Source organism: Pholis gunnellus, assembly GCF_910591455.1.
Source record: "Pholis gunnellus genome assembly, chromosome: 18".
NCBI lineage: Eukaryota > Metazoa > Chordata > Actinopteri > Perciformes > Pholidae > Pholis > Pholis gunnellus.
The window spans coordinates 17,055,781-17,076,970 of record NC_136545.1 but is presented as its reverse complement, the minus strand read 5'-3'; the positions used below and the strand labels follow the sequence as shown (position 1 = coordinate 17,076,970).

The 21,190-nt window shown below is 42.0% G+C and overlaps 1 protein-coding gene across 1 annotated transcript in view; it reads right to left on the bottom strand.

The window, feature by feature from the left end:
* fibcd1b (fibrinogen C domain containing 1b) overlaps positions 1-21,190 on the bottom strand; it is a gene marked incomplete at both ends in the record, with an annotated part of 86,713 nt that overhangs the window by 44,262 nt on the left and 21,261 nt on the right. Inside the window, 3 exons of the mRNA XM_079179709.1 lie at positions 5,575-5,734; positions 12,826-13,305; positions 17,719-17,802. Of these exons, the coding sequence (XP_079035835.1) occupies positions 5,575-5,734; positions 12,826-13,305; positions 17,719-17,802 (724 nt within the window). The remainder of the gene's footprint in view (positions 1-5,574; positions 5,735-12,825; positions 13,306-17,718; positions 17,803-21,190) is intronic.

Below are 21,190 nucleotides of genomic sequence, written 5' to 3'. Positions count from 1 at the left end.
CATTATTTAAGAATTTGGTCGTCTGCAACAAGAGCTTTCAACGTTTTTTTCAGTTTTTACAGCGGAAATTTTCGAGGTCCACTTTAACTTCACAACTTGGTGCGCACACAATTTACCATAAGTGAAAAATAATTTGGTCTTCTATTGTGTGCCAATTTATTCACATTGCATACTTTTCTATTCCGGTGACAACATGTAACCTAGCTATCAAACTGGCATGATGCGTCACATCCTTGTGTGACCATTCGTCCTGTTGCCTGTTGCAACCATTGTGGACTTTATGGTCCCATGTATTCTATATTGTTCTTACTAATAGCAAACCCAATGAAAAGACCAAACGCAACAATGTGTCTCTCTATCAATACTTTCTGACAATCTATAACAGACGGTTTATAGATTATAGAAATAGCATTTGGGTTCTATTATCAGCTGTGGATCTGGTGCACGACTGAACCGTTATAGCAGCCGGATGTGGGAATCGACTCAAGAAGGTACTCGTGTTGGCAATAAAAGAAATGTCAGCCAGTGCAAAGGTGTGGCTCACTGATGTGTTTTAATAGTATTTGGACAACAATGGAGGTTTTTGGAAAATAATAGCGGTCTATGGCTCGGAGTAATAAGCTATATGCTACTTGTTAGCAGGATCATACTGTAGGATTTGTTGAAGATTATAGAATATTTCTAATGATGAGTGTATGGTTTAGTTTGATGTGCGCATATGCTACTGCATGTGTTGGTGTTGGCACCTTTGAGGCAGCCCACTGCTACGTTGAAGTACAACGAGCAACGTGCAGAGCAACAGATGGAATAAATCGAGAGATCGTTATTGAAAGTCACGTGGCATAATGAGCGAGAAAGTCCACTAAAGGCAGGCGGATGATGTGTGTCAAACAAACACAGGACTTTTCCCCCAGGAGACCCGAGTTTGTGTTGCACTTGTTGTTCGGCCACTATGGCTCAGTGGTAAGCAGTGTCGTCCTTCAGTCAGAGGATCGGCGGTCGGATCCTCAGCTCCATGTCACTTAACCCCAAATTGTTGCCGCAGGCTGTTCCTGCGGTGTGTGTGTGTGAATTGTATATGAATGATTAGATAGTCATGATGGGCCACTGCCATCAGTCTATGAATGGGTGTGAATGGCATGTAGTGTTGAAGCGCTTTGAGTGCGTTCGGAAGACTAGAAAAGCGCCGTACAAGTACCGTCCATTTACCATTCACATAAGGCACTAAGCCTTCGTGAACTTTACAGTCGGTTGTTTTTATGTTACGTTGTTATGTTATGTTGTATGTTAAGCTGTTCCATTACGTTGTTGGGTGACATTGTTGCGTCACTGTTTTGACACAAGCCATGATCTTTTCATCACCATAAACATGATCTTTTCATCTTTGCCTAAACCTAACCAATCATTTCACAAATGCATTGTGTTTCTCTGCATTGAGTTTTTATGCAAGCGTGATACGAGGCTGATATGAAACATATTCATGAAGCGTATTTTTGGTTTAGAAATGTTGACATTCAACCCATCGCGTGGTTTGCAAAAATGTACAATGTCCAAAAAAACCCCAACATTCTGGCAAATGGGTCTCCTGTCAGACTAGGAGAGTATCTGTCCTGAATCTCATCTGTTTGGTGACAAAATCCTCAGTTGCATAAACTCTTCAAAGTAAGTGACTCTGACATCACAGGCACTGCACAGCAGGAACTGAACTCATTCAAATGCACCCCCGTACACGCATCTCCAGCTAACACTGCTCATCTGTGGCAGCCACTATAGTTCTTTCCATCCATGCACATGTCCTGCGTCTAACCTTTTTATATATGCTTTGTCTTTCTCTCTTGCGTTTTTGAAATGCCCACTACTCATAAAACTGAATAATTAATGTGTCAGCAACAGTAACAACAACAGAAATGGGCTTTCACTTGAGCAACGGCACAGCGAAGTCAGGCAGTGCATGAACTGAAAAGTAGGACTCCGACGGTGGTTTCGTAAAACTCAGAAAACCCTGCTACCGTCAGAGCTGAGAGGGGCTTCACTGCTGTCAGGTTTGGATTCATATAACTTTGAAAATCTAATATGCTCTTATGGGAATCCAATGCAAACAGTACAGAGATGAATACTTCAAATATCCACAGGCACAATGGGACAGACAGGCAGCCAAAGATGTGTGTGGATGTGCCCCAAACGTATGCACACAGTCGTAAAGAAACAGACATAAAATGTAAGAAAACGTGCTGTTTAGTGTATGTGCATACAGTTTTTGTTGTTTACCTATCGTATATTAGATGGTCAGTGCCCGATACGCTGACCCAGTCAGGATTCACATCTTATCTGTTATTTAATGTAGCATATACATCAGGTATCTAAACACAAACATTCTATATAAGAGCTGTAATTTCTTACAGCTACAGCTATAGAGATAACTAACCCACACAATAATGGCATAATAATAAGAACACGGATATATTGCCTAGTAAATAAACATGGGTGTTTAGAGAAGATGTAGGTTGTATATCAATTTTAAACAGCGCTGATGTTTCCGTTATTTTTATAGATGTTCTCTAGTTCAGTGTAGATGTCCTCCATGAAAAGGTCAAGGCTGCGCTCCACAAAAAACACAGACTTGCCGCTGGCTGCTGTGGAGCGGAAACCGGCATAGAACTACATGATGTGGATGTGGAGGACTTAGAACATGTGCAACATAAACATGTACAAAGAATGCAAACTTAATTAACATGCTATATACACATATTTTGTATGTATTGTGTGTAAGAGTGCTTTCAAAGAACCCTGCAGCCCGAGCCTTGAGCAGAGAATATGTGAGGCGCTGTCCATGGTGCTGAACCTTGGTGCTTGGTTGGTCGGTTACGGTGAATGCTGTTCAGCTTTACTCCTGACATTTATATTTACATGAAACATGTGGGGTGATCAATTATAAACACAAACAACAGAGAAAGATTTCCTGAAACCGTTTCGTATTGTCAAAGCAAATTAGTCATTTTAGTTTATTAAAAGGGCACCAGATTAAATCCTGGCTCTATATAGATGGCAACATCTATATATCAAGCTACTAAGGGGAGAATAATAGCTGTTTTTTTAATAATACGATGTCATTTCCTCCTCCCTTGGCTGTATAGAGCCCAGGACAAGATATTGTCAGGTCAGGTATTTCTGCTGTGAGGACAGGTTAAAAAATGTTTCAATTTAAATATGTCTTTCTGTATGCTGTCTTCCCTTGCGGACAACATACAGAAATACAATGTAATTCTCTAGAAATCTCTCATTGAATGATAATGACAGAGTAAATATAGAAGGATATATTTATTCTCCCAATATTGCTTGTGTCAATGTCACAAAGAAGAGCAAATTCAAGCCTTCAGCATTCGGTCCAGTGTGCCTCTGCTGAGTCTGCTTTGTACGAATAGGTCTGCATATTTCAGTAACCTCAAATCCCCAAACAGACAAACCCAATAATTTATGTACATTTTTATTTTTGTTTTAAACTTCAAGAGTAAAACTGCAAAAAAAAGAAAAAATGGCTTCCTAAAAAATGCTTTGGTTTTAGTAAACACGGCTTTTCCATATTCATTTGCTGCAAATGGGTGAACTCCTCATATGGGTAAAATATGAATAATAACGAGGCGCTGACTGAACTGGACTGCTCTTTCCAGGACTGTCGGTATGAAATGATGACAACAGGAACAGCCCATGAGCCACACTCCAGCAGCAACAACAGGACTGATGTAATCGTCATTACAACCTTGGACCGGCTGCTGACTTCAGCGTGTTTTGCAGGAATGGATTTTGAAAAAAAAACAGGAAGCTAATACATAATCATCCCTGATTATGAACAGTGTACCAGACATTTCCCTATATGACATAGTGTAAAACACAAACGCGTGTTTAATCAAATGCAAAATGACAGCCCTGCAATAAATGTTACCTCATTAAATTCATTCTCTCTTTTGAGTTTGTTAGAGCAGTGATGATGCTTCACATTCTGTTGCATCATATTGCGAGTTATTCTTGCTCTCCTCATGCAGCTAATGAATTGGCTCAATCTTTTGGTAATGACTTCAGTTATAATACCTGCTGTGATATAACATTCTGCTAACGTCTGAAAATGTATCACCACCCTGGACTCTGGTATGTTTTAAGAAACTGTTTGCTTCAGATAATCTGCTTAAGGCAAGACAAATCTGGAGCTGTGTGAAACACAAGTTCAGCACCACAGACAGAGTTTCAACAGGTCCATTCGCGCTGGCCTATGAAAGCCATGTATCTCAAAGATGTCATGTGGAACAGGCCTGTTTTTCAGCTTTTTCTGATACTTTAGGGGGATTTTGGGGAAGTTTATATTGCTTTAGGAGATTTTTCAATGCACAATAACCAAAATTGGAGATTTCACGAAAATGTATTTTTGGTGTAAAGGTGTGTTTGGTCTTGATCAGCTTTTAGGTAGACTTAAGATAAAATGATATATTACATTTACTAACAAGTTTAATTGACACCACATCAACATTTAAATCCCCAACAGATCTGTAATTGTATTTAATATAGCAACAATAAAAAAATATATAATAATAATAATAAAATAACCTTGTAATTAAGCGCCTTCAACAAGAAGGCTGTCATCCTGATGCAAATGAATGTAAATGAAAAATAAAACTGTATTCTGTACCCAGAAGATCTACTGACATTAAAAACTTTAAGAGCTTTTAGATAAATTTTCAAACCATCATCAGGTGCAGGTAAGAATTCCAGGCGATAGACTGCTGATAGATAGCAGATGTGTGAGCCCATTCAGCACCGGAAGATCAGGCTGATGATGTCACAGGCCCAAACTGTTTGTAAGATAGCATATTAATTAATAAAACACCCGATGAGTCATGTGAAGCACTTCAGTTCCTTAGTGCAAAAGAAAAAGCGTATGCCTTCGCTCTCATGTTTGCAGATTTATGAGACATCTTCCCCATGCTGCTCTCCCAAAAAACGTGAATATCTCTCTCGCTGTGCTATTGTATGCCGTGTGCTATACATGAGTAGTCTTCGCTCTGTGCTCCTTGGCTACCTTTGCAGGAGAAATCCAACAGGGGAATGCCATTGGGTGTACTGTGCCTGGTTAAAAGCCTTCCAATGGGATGATGCCTCGGGCCTTTCTCTGCCTCCCAGCAACACAGCCCAGTGGACATGCAAGTCATTTCTCATGTATAGTAAAAAAAAAATCCAAATCTCTACCAAGGCCACTGGATAATGTGGAGGAGATGTAGCAAAGGGAAACATACTGATATCACCAGGAGATGTTGAGTTAAATGACTATGTGGTAAGATGGATGATAGACCACACTGGAATACAATTTCAAAGAACAGTGGAGTCGGGCTGACAGAGGCTGGGATCACAACGCAGAGCGGAATACAGTGGCAGAAGGTGAAACATATATAGGGGGTCGGTGATGTATGAATAACATACACAGAGGCGGAGGGACAAATTGAGAATCAAGACAGACAAATCTACAAAGAAAGAATCCAATCCAGCCAGACAGGTACAGATCGTCCGACCACGCCTCGTTTCTCTTACCGTTGGCGCAGCCCTTGAAGCGGGCCCCTCTGACTGGTGCCCTCTGCAAGTCGGCCTTGACGCGTGCCTTCAGGCCCACGTTCTCCTTCTGCATGGCGTTAAGAGCATCACTCACTGAGTTCACCACCTTCACCATGTTGATCTGACTGTCTGACAGCAGCTGCAAAACACACACACACACACATGCACATTTATTAACGATATCATTACGCATGGTGCTACAAGCTGTAAAAACCTCACATTGCTTCTGACCATATGTATTTACAACCTTCCAGGCAGTTAGTGAATTTATTTTACTACATTATAAAAGAAATTACGTGTAAAACTTTCCCAGAGTTATAATCGTTAACAGTATAATCATATCAAACCCAATTTGCAATACTAATGCCATTACATCCATATTCCATCATTCCTACACTGGATTTGAACGGTGTTAGATTCACAGAAAACGATGCATGAGCATACTTGACATAACAAATGTAATTTTTGCAAAACTCTTGCAATGCCGTAATTCGGAAGAGCAGAGCAGCCGTTCCTGGGCATTTTCCAAGAGGAATCACATTCGCATCGCCACAAGTACAGTGCAATAAAGAAGACGTATGAAGACATTTTCATCATGGCTGAACAAAGAAGGAAATACATGAGTTGCTTGTCTTCCTCAGAAGTATTTCTCACAGGCTACAAAGTATGTTTCCTGCCTCCAGTCATTTGGAACGAAAGTCTGTGAGTTGTATTGTAAAGAACTTCTTAGCGTTATCGCCAGTAAGCACAGGTGTCACCAAATCGACCAGAACGGAAAGCTTACGGATTAGGACTTTAAAGATAAGAAATCCAAAACATATTTGTTTCTTTGCCTCTGATTTTGTCAGAGTTGCATCACATTTGCATAGTAATGCAACCGCAAGAGGGAACTTAGAAAATTCTCCCCTTGATCTGTCTCACAAAGTCCATGTCTGCGTAGTGTATGCTCTCTGGGTTTGATTGCATGTTAACAGCTTGGGGATGCAGCGCTTTTCAACAGCCAACTCAGATGTCGGTGCACCCTTGAACACACCAGCAAGGACAGTTTTCACAGTAGTTTCAACTGCATGGACATGTGATGACAATGTGACTTTTAAAAAGGGGGTAAGTCTCTCTGAAAAGTGTTTGTATTCTTGAGGAAATGGCACCGATGTATAGTATATTTCATTTGTAGCTAATGGGCTTAATCATTCAATATTTAACCACTGGTACAGCATAGTCCTTGTAGGATCTTTCGAAACAAACCAAAGTGCAAAGTGTAGCAAAGACGCCACATGGTAACCTATCCCATAATGCACCCTGGTGAATGCTGTGAAATACAAAGTGCCCTATGGGAAGCCTGGTGATGAATGTATGTGCTGGGCCTAGCAGAGAGCAGGGTAACCTCTCTGATCTACTGTGGTCACGTTCTTACCTGCAGCCCTTTATGTGCTGTTCGTTAACGAAAGGTCGTTTTTACATATTGCCCTAGTTGGCCAACACATATGCTCAGCCAGGTGTTGGGGACCCACATGTAGACACACTATACTTTTGCTGGTATGAGAAATGTTCTAGCTCTTTCGTACAGCTCACACATTACCCACCGTCTCTCTCTCGCTCCCTTTTTCCTCCACTTTATCACCCACCCACACACACACACACACACACACACACCAAGACATGCAGTGTTTAAAAGTCATTTATAAAGGGGTTCAGAAGAGTCCTATCAAAGGTGTGTCTGTGCAGCTATATTCAGGTGTTAAAACTGCATTAGACAGAAACCCCGGTGGCCTTTCCCTGGCCTCAATAACTATGCAACGCACCTCTGAGGCACAGCAAGCTGCACAGCAATCATATTACATGGGCACTGGGGCTTTAACCCACACACAGTCATAAACAACAACAGCACATTTAGGTTGCCACATGCAAGTACAAAGGAAACCACATGCATGAATACTCAGCCTCGAGTGCTCAGCAGCTATAGGCAGGATGCATAAAAAGATAATTTGGGTTATCTGCTTTGTTGATGTGTTGTTCTTTATGTGTATGTTTGGAAGCATAAAGTAAAGAGATTTTTTTTAAAAGGTTAACATTATTTGATGAATGACTTTGCCTCTATCCTTTCAGTATTGTGATTTGTTCAAAGGCAGTAAACTAAAAGCAGGGGCCCGTCTACAGCCTTTATTTCAAGCCTTGGCTGACACATCAATTAGTAACATGATGTAATTAGCTCTCATCAGGCAGCCTTTCCATTGGCGCACAACATCAGTCACACCACAGCACCTTTTTTTGTAAGTAAAGCTTTAAACACCAGCATTTTTCTTTTTTTATTTAGTTATCACATCTGCGGCAGATTTAGGGAAGGGATAAACGTTTGTGAAGACGTCCTTTTTTTAAATCTCAACACGACTCGCACAAAAACATGTGGCGCCCCTACACTCAAAGTCAAGTTCTGTGGTTGTTGTAGTAGTTAATATCCAGTTTGGTCTAAACTTAAGTGAATTAAACATGATTGAATCATGTGACGTGCATAGCATGTTTGAGAGAAGTCACAGAACAGTGAGGAGGTGCAAGGCTGGAACTGGCGGGTTAAATAAAGTCATTCAGTCACCGTCTGCCTAACAACCCGTCTTCACCTCACAGACCGTGGCTGTCCAGTCGACTGGAGCCCGGAGGGGAGTGAGAGGAGCCATGAAGGAGTCGCCCACTCTCTCCTCTTGAGTGGTGTGGCTCTTGCAAGTTGAAAATAATTTAAAGCCTCAAGCACATTTGAGCTATTCCACGACTTCACTTATGAATCCAAGTAACCGACTGAGGTTGAGATAATGAGAACATTTCAAACAAATGTGCTTTGCGAGACACCTACCAATCAGTGCTTTCAGAGAAACAGGAAAAAACATATCTCTTAATGATGCAGGTCATCAAGGAGCGTAATAATAACTTGTGTATATATATATATTCCCTATGTATACATATTGTCTTTATTTCTCACCATGTTTTCATAGACTAAACAATTCATTGATTAATCCTGAAATATATCCAGCAGAATAATTGTTTAAATTCATAACTTGGAGCTCTGCATCTCCAGATTGTTAACCCCGTTCTTTTGTCACTGTGTTGCACTTTCCCAGCCACCTCTAGGCTCAGACGTTCCTACATCCTGCATTAAAGAGAACGCGCCATCTTTATTATTGACTGGAGGCTTTGTTCATCAGACTACACTTTGTGCCCAAGAGCATCTGCGGGTGGCTAATTGTTTCTCTGATGCCAATAAGCTACAGCTGGAGCTTTGTTCAAAGCCAATTTTGAACTCAGAAAGTGAACTAACGGATACCTTTCTGGATTAACAGGACAAAGTGTTATGTATGCCCTCCATTCACACACTTTAGATTCCACCCTTGCTAACAGATGTTAATTGACCACGAGCACATACTTGACTTGACCTACTGTATGAACGCGCCACAACCTCTGCCTCACTTACTGTATCCCTCTGACTTAACAGAAATCAGAAAACCCCAGACATATATGAGGCCTCTGAAGCATAGAAACAATGAATAAAACATTTCCCCACTGACTGGCAGAACCTTCACACATAAAGGGAATGTTTTCATAGCAAATCTGGTTCATTTCATACAGAGAGTCTCTGGTCTTTGATCAGGCTTTTGATTCTGTCCATGTGTGGTTTGATGTAGGGGTCGTTAGGGGCAAAAAGTCCAGTTGTGCAATTAAATCATTATTCATGAATAAAGTGCAGATGTGACCCTTCAATGTTTCTGCCCGCTTATTGGCCATACAGTATACATATACAGTAACAATCCCTGACATTTTTCTGTCACAGTTTTGACATATCTGTATGTACTTGTACAACTTGATATTACACATCTTATTTGGCTTCCATAATAACATTGTTTCACAAAAAGACATTTCCAGTAATTCATGTTGCACTGAATCATAAGCAATCTCTAAAGGATATTCTTCTTGTTCTAAGTAAATGGCGTAATTACATATTTTCTGTAATTTCCTTAATTAGAGATATCTTTGAAGCTACCCCCCTTTGCTGAATTGAATTTGGTTTCCACATTGTATGTGACTTTTATCATTATCCACTCTTACTGGGGGGTTTTGAAGTTATTTGTATCACATCCCTGCAACAAGCACTCTGTGAATTTAACTTTTTCCAATCCTCAAAGCACTGCGTGTCCACCAGAGAGAACATCTTGAGGCAATATGGTTTTCTATTCTACAGCAGCAGAGGTTGGCCCCGAGATCCGTTCGAGAGGTTGTAGGCGACACTAGTCAAACACATTAATATTCCACAGGCACACAATCCAGTTTAAACTGTGACCTGCGGTTCAAGGAAATCAGTAAGTCATGCTCTTCCTTGCAGCCCTTGCAGTCTTCTTTTCTTTTTTCTTTTTGCAGTCAGACTTTGTGCAAAACTGAATGTCAAGTCAGATGAATATGTGAACCACACATCATGTCTGTTGGACTTCTGCTATGGGGGATCTTACCCTTCCATTTAATGAAGGCGTGCATGTCACATGACCTCACAGCTCGTGGCCATTATACACAGTGGCCTGCTTGTGCTCAGGGCTGCCACTGCTGCTCAGAGCTGAACAAGTACATTAGCAATTGTTTTAATGCAATTTATACCACTGCCAAACGTTTGCACTTGTTAACATGCCGTTGCCGACACTGTGATGAGAACACTTCATGAGAACGTGTTACTGTCAACAGACAGCGAAGCAAACAGCGCACACTTCGTTCTATTTTTAGAATTTGACATACAACTGTCAGTGAGGTGAGACAAATGTCAGGCAGTTGCGTTGTTAAGTGGTGACAGGCTAATGTCTGTTTTAGCTTCATTAGTTATCCACAGGTGATGACTACAGACAGGTGTCTGGATGACTGTGTGTGTGTGTGTGTAGGTGTGTGTGTGGTAATTCCGCTAATTACTTTCTAAATGAAAATAGATTTTCTGACAATATTCAATCTGCCTCATGACAAAATCATATCATAAAGACATTAGATAATGCTGAATCAGGAAAAAAACCCAGTCCATCTGGTTCTGTCCTCCGCCAGTTCAGGTTGTATCTAGAAATCATGGGCAATGTTGTGAGGACATTAAGCCACGAAGAGCCCCCCAGGGCTCAATTCCTGGGCCTGTAATATTCAGGGGTATCTGAGGGAGGAGGAAATGCACTCCCAGTATTATGCGAGAGATTTGACTTAGAGCAACATGCTGCAACTTGTCAAACGCTCCGCAGCCTAACTATCAGTTAAATGTATTGCTACCTTCCTATATAGTCACTGTTCCCATCGACATTGTTTATGTGAATGGAAATGGGTACCTTTTTTAATTTGAGGCTGCAAGCACTTCACGGTGAAAAATGAATGAAGTCGGTTTGTGAAAAATCAAAACGCGTCGCTCCTAAAACCCACCGCAATCGGATTCTCCTGCTTATCTTCTCGGGGGGCATGTGAAAAGGTTTCTCTCTATATGGCGGGGGTGAAACTGTTCTTCAGGGGGGCTGTGGTGCACACGGAGCCATTACTAACACTGGCACAGTCAGCTCTGTCCTCGTTGTATAAATCAGAAATCCTGGCCACAGGTGGCTCATAGATCACACAGTCACACCATCGTGTCAGGCAAAAAAACAGCGGATGTGCACTCCACATGCCTCGCCTCCAAAGAGGAAATCAATCACCGGGAGTGTCTGGGCTGCCATGCACCACCTCCACTTAGCCCCAGTGCCCACTGCGCTATGCCACCTACACAACATTAACAGCAATGGGGACAAGCCCTCTTTCTGCCTCCAGTGGACTACCAATCAGCACCCATGGTTTCTTAGAGAGGCAGTGCGAACCAACCCAGTGAGTTTTTGAGTGATTTCTAAACAATGTTGAACCGCGAGCTAAAGAGAAAGGACTGGCAGAGGCAGAAAAGCATTCCGTTGTTTGAGCTGTATGGCTGGCAGCTATGAAATCTATTTTACTGCAGAATAGAGAGAATGAGCCTGATGGGCCAAAATTAAAAGAGCATGTAGTGTGAAGATTTTCCACGCACATTTAGGAAACGCATCGTCAATAAATCAATGTAGACAGTGCGAAACTAAAGGGGGTCTAATCATGTTTTCACCCAATGTGGAGTCTGACTTACACATCTAGGGACACATTATGTTATCTTATTGAATTAATGGGCAAGTTGTTCGGTTTCTTGAATCTTGATGGGCATGTCTTCCCCCGTGACCTCATCTTCAAACACTAGACTGAGCGAGCTCTACTCAGCGGAACATGAGCCTTATTTGCACTTCAATCTTGTCGCTATTGGGTTCGTGAAGTGCAAAGAGAAATTAACATGGCTGAGTTGGCACTGGCTTAGTGAATGATGGTGTTAAGATTTTGCAGTCAGGAAAAGGAAGGGACTAAATGAGACCGACTTCAAGTCCAATGAGCTGTCACACGTCTTAAGGTGTTTTCCCAATCAATACATATTGATATGGGGTTTCACAATCCAGTCCTTGAGCGCCTCCGTACAGTACTCAGTCGTGACTTCAGTACACTGGACTCAGTTCATCTGTTTTTACTGCTCAACCAATCATTTTTATGTTCAATTATAAACAAATCAAAAAAGAAACAAATAAACATGATGCAGTATGTCTTCACAGATCTAGTTATGACTAAAATAATTGGCGGCAAGCCACAGTTCAGCATCTAAACCACTAGAAACCAAATGAGCACCATTCATGACCATTCATGCAGTGTATGGGATGTCAAACCCTTGCACTTTTTGATCACAGCAGAAATTGATTATTACAATACACTACTTTAACGAGAAGGATGCCACGGCTTCTGCAGATTAATAAAATCATAAAGATACCACCTTCAATGTATTCAATGAGCCCTGGATCTTTGCTTTGGGTGTTTTGCCTGTAGTATGTATCTAATATGAGGACAAGGAACAACGTTGGGCTACACTTCTGCAGAATCTATTTCACCAGTACTGGGGAATAAAATCCATATCTTATTAAGCAGTTTTATTTCCATGATAATGACTATATGATACAATTATTATATAATAGAACTGTAAGGAAAGATAAAGCTGGAATTCCATAATCAATGTCTTGTTTGTGTTACACGGTGGCTCAATTACCACTCTGACCTGGGTGGTGTATTCTCTTTGGCCCTTTACGACTTTGCATGTCCTCTGGCATTTAAACTTGTATACGCTTGTGTGCGCGCGTGTCTCACCTGTATGAGGCGTCCCTGCTCCGTCTGCAGCGTGTTGAGGTCTTGCCCCAGGCTGCCCTGGCCCCTGCGTAAGGATTCATAGTCCATTTTCAGTTGCCCCGCATGGGCTGACAGCTTGGCCACCTCCTCAGCCAGACTGACGAGAAGAGCCCGATCCTGGCCTTTCACTGACTTCAGGTCAGAGTCGTGGTCGGTGAGTGAGTGCAGCAGGGACGTCTGCACACCCTCCAGGCGCAAAAAGTTACTGTTGTAGTCGGGACAGTTGGGGTCGATGAAGATGTTGATGCGAGAGCCATCGCCTCTCTCAACGGTGACCAGGGCATTGGCTTCGTCCTGATTGGTGGAGATGTGGGGTAGGCCGTCAGACATGGGCGGGGCCTGGTAGTGGTTCATAAAAAGGATGGTGCCGGTTACAGTGACAGCCAACAATACGGCCACGAAGAGCAGGATAGTGCAAAGCAGGTAGCTGCAGCTCATCCTCTGTAAGTAGGAAGGAAAGAGGGAAGGAAGGGAGGAAGGAAGGAAGAGAAAAAGGAGGTGTTAGGATCACAGTTGCTAGAAAGTAAAAGTTACGGAAAAAAAAAACTTGCCTTATTAAAAAATAAATGACTTTCATCCATCACTGGGGATATTTTGAATGCCAGATGCTCAGCACTAAAAACATACTCCAATTTGCGAGAATGTAGTTGTGAATGATTTATGTAGAAACATAACAACTGCCAGTTGTCTTGGGAATCAAAACTCTGTAAAACTTCCTGTATGTCATTAGAGTAGCGGCGTTTGCGGCAGAGGGAGGATGCTAGCCTGAGACACCTCTGGTCAAAGCACCGATGTTCCACATTTCCATTTTAGAGACAGGAAGGAAAATAATAAAAACCTGAAACAACAGCAGCCAGGAGGAGAAAGTAAAAAAAAAAAAAAAAAAGAAACGAAGACAGCCAATAGAATTGAAATGAATGAGCAGAAAGTAGAATCCTCTTAGAGGACAAAGGCAGCCCTCTACCAGCAACATGGTCTCCATTAACTGGACTATAAAGGCCTGTATGATGGCTTTTTTATGATCCATTTTCCCACTCAGGTCCAGAGAACTAGCAAAAGGTAGGAGAGAGCAATATGGCCCACCTATGCATGATTAAAAATCCCTGGCTCCCCCATATCTTCCTCCAAATGAATCAGCAAGTGATCTCTTACAGATTTTCTTTTCTTTTTCTGCACTGGAGGATGTTCTCTGTGAGAATATGTGGGCAGGTGTGTGTGAGTGTGTTTGTTGTCTTTTTGTACGTGGAAGTGTGACTGAGTGCATGCTCATTAATATGTAAATTGGATGCACAAGCACAGTGAAGCACATTAATAGACAGCTAATGGTCTACTTTACGAGAGAGGTTTATGTTTTCTTTAATGTGAAGAAAATCAATTGTGTTGTCCAGGAAATACTCCTATCCACTGTGTTCACCCACAATAAAAAAGTTGTAACTTCCCCCGGCAACTTGTCCTTGTGTGGGCTGAAATATGGGCTCTGTGGACAACACAAGTGTGCATGGCATACACTATGTGGCTCCCAAATATTAGCCCACATAGTGATGGCGCAAAAAAAGGGTTCTATTTAAGGGCCTCAAATGTAGCCCTCCTTACTCCGATCATGAGCCAAAGTAAATGCACACAAAAAGGGGTTCATGTGGCGCCTGAGGATGGTTGTTCTCATGTGGGTCCCATTTGCGGCCCCCCCGGCTTCATTCACAACTCACATGGGCAGACACACATGGGGCTAGGCCTGGCTAGTCCCTTCTGCAATCTAATGTGTCTGTATTTTACAGGAAAAAAATGAATTTGATTTTAGCTTTGATTTAGGAACACAATACATGCATTTAGTAGATGTAATTTTTGAGAGGACAAGCTGTTTTACCACCTACGCTAAAGCCAAAGAATAAATCATTCCTTTATTCTGGAGAGGAACAATCATTTTTCAGAAGGTGATTGTGAAATGCCTACTTTCAGCATATATTGCATGTAGTGATCTTTTTTGTGTTTTATTCCTGTAATATATAAGTCTACTTGGTAGAATCTACTAAGTACATTGATGAGAAGAATGCATTATTGTTTTTCTGCAGGGGCCGACTTCTTTGACCGCTGTTTTCTGAACACCACTGACGTATCAGCACTGTCACCGCGAACCTCCCCGAGGCTCTATTTGTCCGAATGGGCTGGAAACTGCGTACACACGCATGCACACATTATTTGCACACAGCCCGTTCTGCCTCATACTGGTAACAGACAGGCAAGCACATGCACATATTGCACATGAAAAATAAAAGGATTACTTTGTCAGAAAATTTCCCACTTCCTCCTGTTTTTTCACCCAAATACATCATCACAGAAAACGGCTCTAGGGAAGTTTTGCCGCACGTAACACTATTCTTTTTTCTCTAACTTAAGATGCAGACCGCGACGGCATGATGAAATCTCTCTTTGCAAGTCAAACAGTGTTTTTTTAGTCTTTTTTTTTTTTTTGCCCCGCGTACTAGAGTGCAGGTGCAGCTGAGTGATTATAACGAGGTCTCGGCTATGTGTGTGGATGTGTACGTGGCAGGGTGTCTGTGCCGTGCTTAATGTGCATAATGGCCTCGCGCTGCACAATGGCTGCAGTGTAACATTAGAACAGTTCCACTGAGCTCTACCGCCAGCGGGCCAGGACATCAGTGGAAACCATCATTGGCACTGCGCTAAATATTCATTGCTAGCAAACTGATAGTTGATTCAACATAGAGAAGATAAATGGTGCCCCCCCCCCCCCCCCCCCCCTATGCGCTGACAGCGACACACACCTAAAGAAAAAAATATACCTAAAGCAGCCGGGCATGTAATGAAACCTTTCGCAGATACACTGTTACAGGCACATAATGGTCCTCAGATGTTAACATTTCTAGCCACGAGGTATGAAGTGGTTTCTGACAGTTTAAGGTACAAATGTGGATGAATAACAGCCAGAAATAAAGGTAACTAAAATCAAGCACCTGGGCGGCGCAGGGGAAAAGCCCGCAGCTAAAAACACAGTTCACAGGATGCATAAATGACTTGACACAGCGACGAGCTTTAGACAATTCTACTCTACTTTACTTCGAGGTCAGGCTGACATGAGGTCAGCAGGGAACGACTTGACAAAATGACGAGTGGAGGTTTTTCGCTTCTGCCTTTTTTGTGTTTTTCAGATGGTCAATACAAAATAAATCCTTCAACCTCTTTCATGTCCCAACAGAATTAAGAATCTGTCAACTCAGCTCAAGAGTTGCAGCGGGGGTATTGTGACACTGAGACTGGTGTGCATGCAGCCTCTAAACACTGTTATCTTCTTTGTAAATGAGTCTCTCAATCTCGCAGCAGGAGCCCTCTCTGTAATTAGTGGCTGACTTTCAGATCCTCTCGTGTCTCTCCTCGTGCCACAGTGTGGGATTTAGGACAACAGGGGAATTCTGATGGTTGGATTGAAAAGGAGAGGCAGAGAATGAGAGAGAATTCCTCTATATGAAAACGATGTTTGTCCACCCACACAGGAACATTGGCAGACGAAAGGCTTTGTCTGCTCATTAGATAAGCGGCAAACACGCGGGACTCTTGCTCTCTCTCTCACTCGCTTTCTCCCCTTCAAATGCAAATATACACATACACACACACACACACACACACATGCAGACTTGATGCTACCCAACTAGAACATATAGAAAGGCACAAACATTGTTGAAAGCTGAATTGGCACACATACTACATGCATGGCAAGCCTGAGGCAAAAACTCATAATTTAGATTTTCCCCGGCCCCACTTTCTATTTCATTCACCTCCAACTTACGAATAACACTTTCACATCGGTATCCAAGTCATGCTGCAGCTACCGCCGACATCCCGCCATGAAATCTTTCCATGATGACTCCAGCCGAGTTAAAAGAATCTGCAGGGCCTAATCCCGTCTAGAACTTGTGTGTTTTTGTACTTGAGCCGCTGCCGCACGGTGGCAACGTGTAATGCGTAATGTGCAATAATCCTTTGCACTGCCATCACCAAAGCAGGGAGAAAGCGGATTGCGAGGAAAAAATCATCATCAATGACACCTAATCCCATCCGCAGTTTAGCAAATCACTGTTTAAAGTGTGCCCTGGTTTTTATTGGAAGGAACGTTGTGGGATATATATATATATATATATATATATATATATATATACATATATATATACATATACAGTAGGACCTAGAGGTTATACATGAAACAATAAAGGGATTTTGGACAAAGGACACTGCTTATTATTCGTTTGAAACATCGGCATATATCCTGGTCAATGGTCAACCTGCAATATCAGTTGTTCCAGGAAAAAGAAGTCCAAACTCCAATATAGAGCTGAAACAATTAGTCGATTAATCGATTAGATGATCGACAGAAAATGTGTCAGCATCAATTTTTTAAGACTAGTTGTTTTCTGTCATTTTTCAAGCAAATATGTTTCAGCCTCTCTAATGTGACTATTTGTTGGGTTTCTGAGTCTACTTTCATATCAAATTCAATATCTTTGGGTTTCTAGTCGGTCAGACTAAACAGCAATGTGAAGATGTCTCCCTGGGAACATTTTTTTTTTCACTATTTCCTGTCATACGATTAATTGGGAAAATAATCATCAGATTAATTGATAATGAAAATAATTGTCAGTTGGCAGACCTATTCCAATTTAACCAAGAGTGGGTAACAAAAGGTGAATAAGTTGATTTAGCCTCTAATTTAGCTATCACTAATTATGTCCTTCTGATATAACCGAGGACACAGAAGCACATGTTGGCGTGTGTGTGTGTGTGTGCATGCCGATCTGCCTGCGTGTTGGTGTACACAGTACGCTGTGGATGACAGGGCCTTACCTTGGCAGGAGTCTCCCTGGCAGTTTCTGAGTCTGACCAGCGATGTTTGAGTTGGGAGGAGCTGGGCACACACTCACAGAATGTCTGCATGGGACAAACAGACAGGGCCACCAGTGTTGGCGTTTGTTCAAGTCACATGTGCAATCAAGCATGCAAGCACATGCGCACAAACACTCACACACACACACACACACATGCACAAATACGCACAGACAACGGTTTTGGGACTCGTATTAAAATAACAGAGAAATCTAAATAGTGGGCGCAGCACATTCTCTAAGCCCTCAAATCTAATATAAAATCATTGTTTAGCGATCAATGCTGCTGGCGCTGATAAACTACAACCACCTACACACAGAACTGCGCACTGACATAGACGGATCTGAACAGGCATCTGTACATCTCAAAGGTATCACTGAATTCAATAGATTATGACAGGCTCGATGAATCTTCAAAAAGATGGCATTGCAAGATCCTCAGTACACAAAGTCTCCTCCTACTCCAAACCCAGAAGCAAAGCAATAAAAAGGACAATTCCATCGAATGTGAGTGGGTACAGCATGTGCAAAGAAGCAGGGCATAAGCAGTTGAATGTGGGTGTTTGTATACAAGGTCTGAACATAACATGCTTCATTCAGCATGTGCGCTTCCTGTGCTCGTATATGCGTCTGGGAGTACTTCTAGCTGCTGCACAGATAAAAGCAGAGTAATTATGAAAGTGGGGGCTTTCTAACTGCTCCAGGAGAGCACGTTGTTCCATGACCGTAAACCCCCGCTGCTCCCACTGTGGAATTGCTTAATTAGCCTGGGATAGCAACGTTGACGCGCGCACACACACAATCGGTGGAACGCCTGCACACAAAATTGACTACCTAAAAACGGATGCAGGAAACATTAGCAATTAATGTATCAGAACGTGTTATATATCCGAGCATGGTGTTATAAGCCTGCGTGTGAGAATGTATACGTGACTGAGACTAAATATGCTCTTCACGCCTGTTATCACACTGTGTGTTTTAATACCGTCAACAGGAGTGTTACAAAATTATTTTTAAGCTGCATTAATTGATTTTCAACCACTAGGGGGAACAAGCTCAATTTGGCGAAGACTAACATTGGTTCGGTTTAATGTAAGTTCATTATTTATTCTCCTTTCATCGCTGTTTCTGTTTCTACTAACGCTTGAGGAAAATGTTTGGATTTGTAGCTGCTCAGCATTCTTCACCCAATTAGCCACTTCTGTCTTCTTCAGTCACGATACCGATAGCTGGGCTTTGGGTATCGGCCGATACGGAGTACCGATCCGCTACTAGTGTTTACTTTAAAAGCTGCCATTTTACACACACATAGGGGCCATGACGCATAAACAACATGAACATTTAAAATACTCGCCGGTGAATATTTCGCATCAAAACTATATAATAATAATATCCGCACTTTGTGTGATGGTATACAAAAAGAACAGCTAAAAAAAAAAAAGTCTATTGACATGCAAATCAGTGAGAGTGCATTGCTGTGTATGCAGCTCACACAGGCATTGTTATGATGGCTGACCAATAGTTCACCCCTTTGCTCGAAGCATTCTCTTCCAATGTGTACGACAGCAAGATGGGGGGGGGGGTAGAAGGCAGCAATAGAGAAAGTGATGGAGGGATATTTGGGAAAGGTGTGCTGAATTCTAATGAGCAGCCTTAGGGTGAGCGATAAAAATCTGTCTGTTCCGTCTAAAACATCGCAGCTGTCTGTGCTTGCAGTACACAGACGAGCTACAGAGCTACCATTACTAAATAAACACAGGCCCCACAGTGAACAAACTAACAAGTCAGCTACAGAGTGAAGACAATTTGAATGGATTTATGTGTTTAAAAAAAAACACCCGAAATAAAAACAGGTCTGTGCGTTTTATGCTGTTGTTGTGTGCACCAATACATTATCATAATATGGACACAAAGGTATAGAGATAGAAAAACATGCGTACACGTATGAACACATTCACACAGCAGAAAGGTTGTGTGTTGCAGCTGCAACCCCACTCCCTGACAGAGTCCTCCCATTACACTGAGCAGCACGTATCTGAGCTTTAGTTTGTTCATCCCCTTGCCTGCTAATGCTCACATTGGGGTTCTTTGCAGCCTGTGCACCAACAAAAAAAAAAAACATGCACACACAGTGACACGGCAATATCTGTGGGGCTTCTTGTTGGCAGTGGTCCCGGTGTGGGCATGACTGCTTGGCAGTGTTTGTCTAGTCCTAATCTGACTCCACAAGCTCCACCAGCAGAGAGGATTTGCACTTAATAGAATATTTGGCCTTTTTTTTTTTTTTTTATTGGTTGGACCTTACACGCAGAGTCCTATCTGATAGGCCAAGTCTTAGAAGACAGAAGGCTCAGACTTATCCCGGGTGTGACTGAACGTGTACGTGCGCTCTTTTAGAATGAGGCGGCCTACGTGTTCACATGAGAGTATGTCTTCGGTGCAAGAATCCTAGCAACCACCGAAGAATGTTTGGATTGTTTGAACTCGTTCTTAGAATATACGGGCACACTTTGCTGAATACCTTAATGTGTGTGTGTGTGTGTGTGTGTGTGTGTGTGTGTGTGTGTGTGTGTGTGTGTGTGTGTGTGTGTGTGTGACAGGGACTTTAGCAAGGTGTGTTTAAACCTTGCTGCTCACTAAGCCGATGGAGTGGAAGAGGATTTGCATATATTCACTTGTGGGCTTACTAATCATTTAACGGGACTTGCAGACTGCTAAATGGAGGGACTGAGACTGACAGAATGATGGGGGGGGGGGGGGTAAAAAGGGGGAGCAGAATAACAAGCACATGGTGTGCACAGTTCATCAGTGGTACATATAAGAGATTATCTATCTAAGTATGTATTGTCTGTGGATATATGGTGTATGTTCGCTATGCCTTCTCAAAGCCACCATAAAGGAACGAATGGGTGAGTGAATAGCACTGCGACATCCTGACAGAATAAAATGATGAGGATTCCCCGCCTGCCATTAGAACTTAAGACGCCACCTTTAAACACAACGAGGCCTTATGTTACCCTCACATTGACTTGAGACTACTCAACACAGAGATGTAAAAAAAAAACTCCAACCCATCTCTTTGAAATGCATTCATATAGTCCATCACAATGAGACTAAGTTGTTGGATGACTCCAACAGAGGACTACATAACGAATAAAGAAGTGGCTTTTTACACGGAGTGTTAATGCAGATGTTCATTGAATTTGAATTTTCTTTTGAGGATTCTCGCTATGGTACATTATTCAAGAACTAATGAACTATAATGACCTAATAAATCCTAAACTAATGACACTCCCAATAAAAAGTCAGTGGCTACTTGAAAGCTGAGTCAGATGATGTGCTATTTCACTTGAGGGGACACGAGGAAAGTCACTAATATGAAATGCATGTAATCAGAAAGTAATAATTAGTTATCGGTTATGTGCTATTAAGCA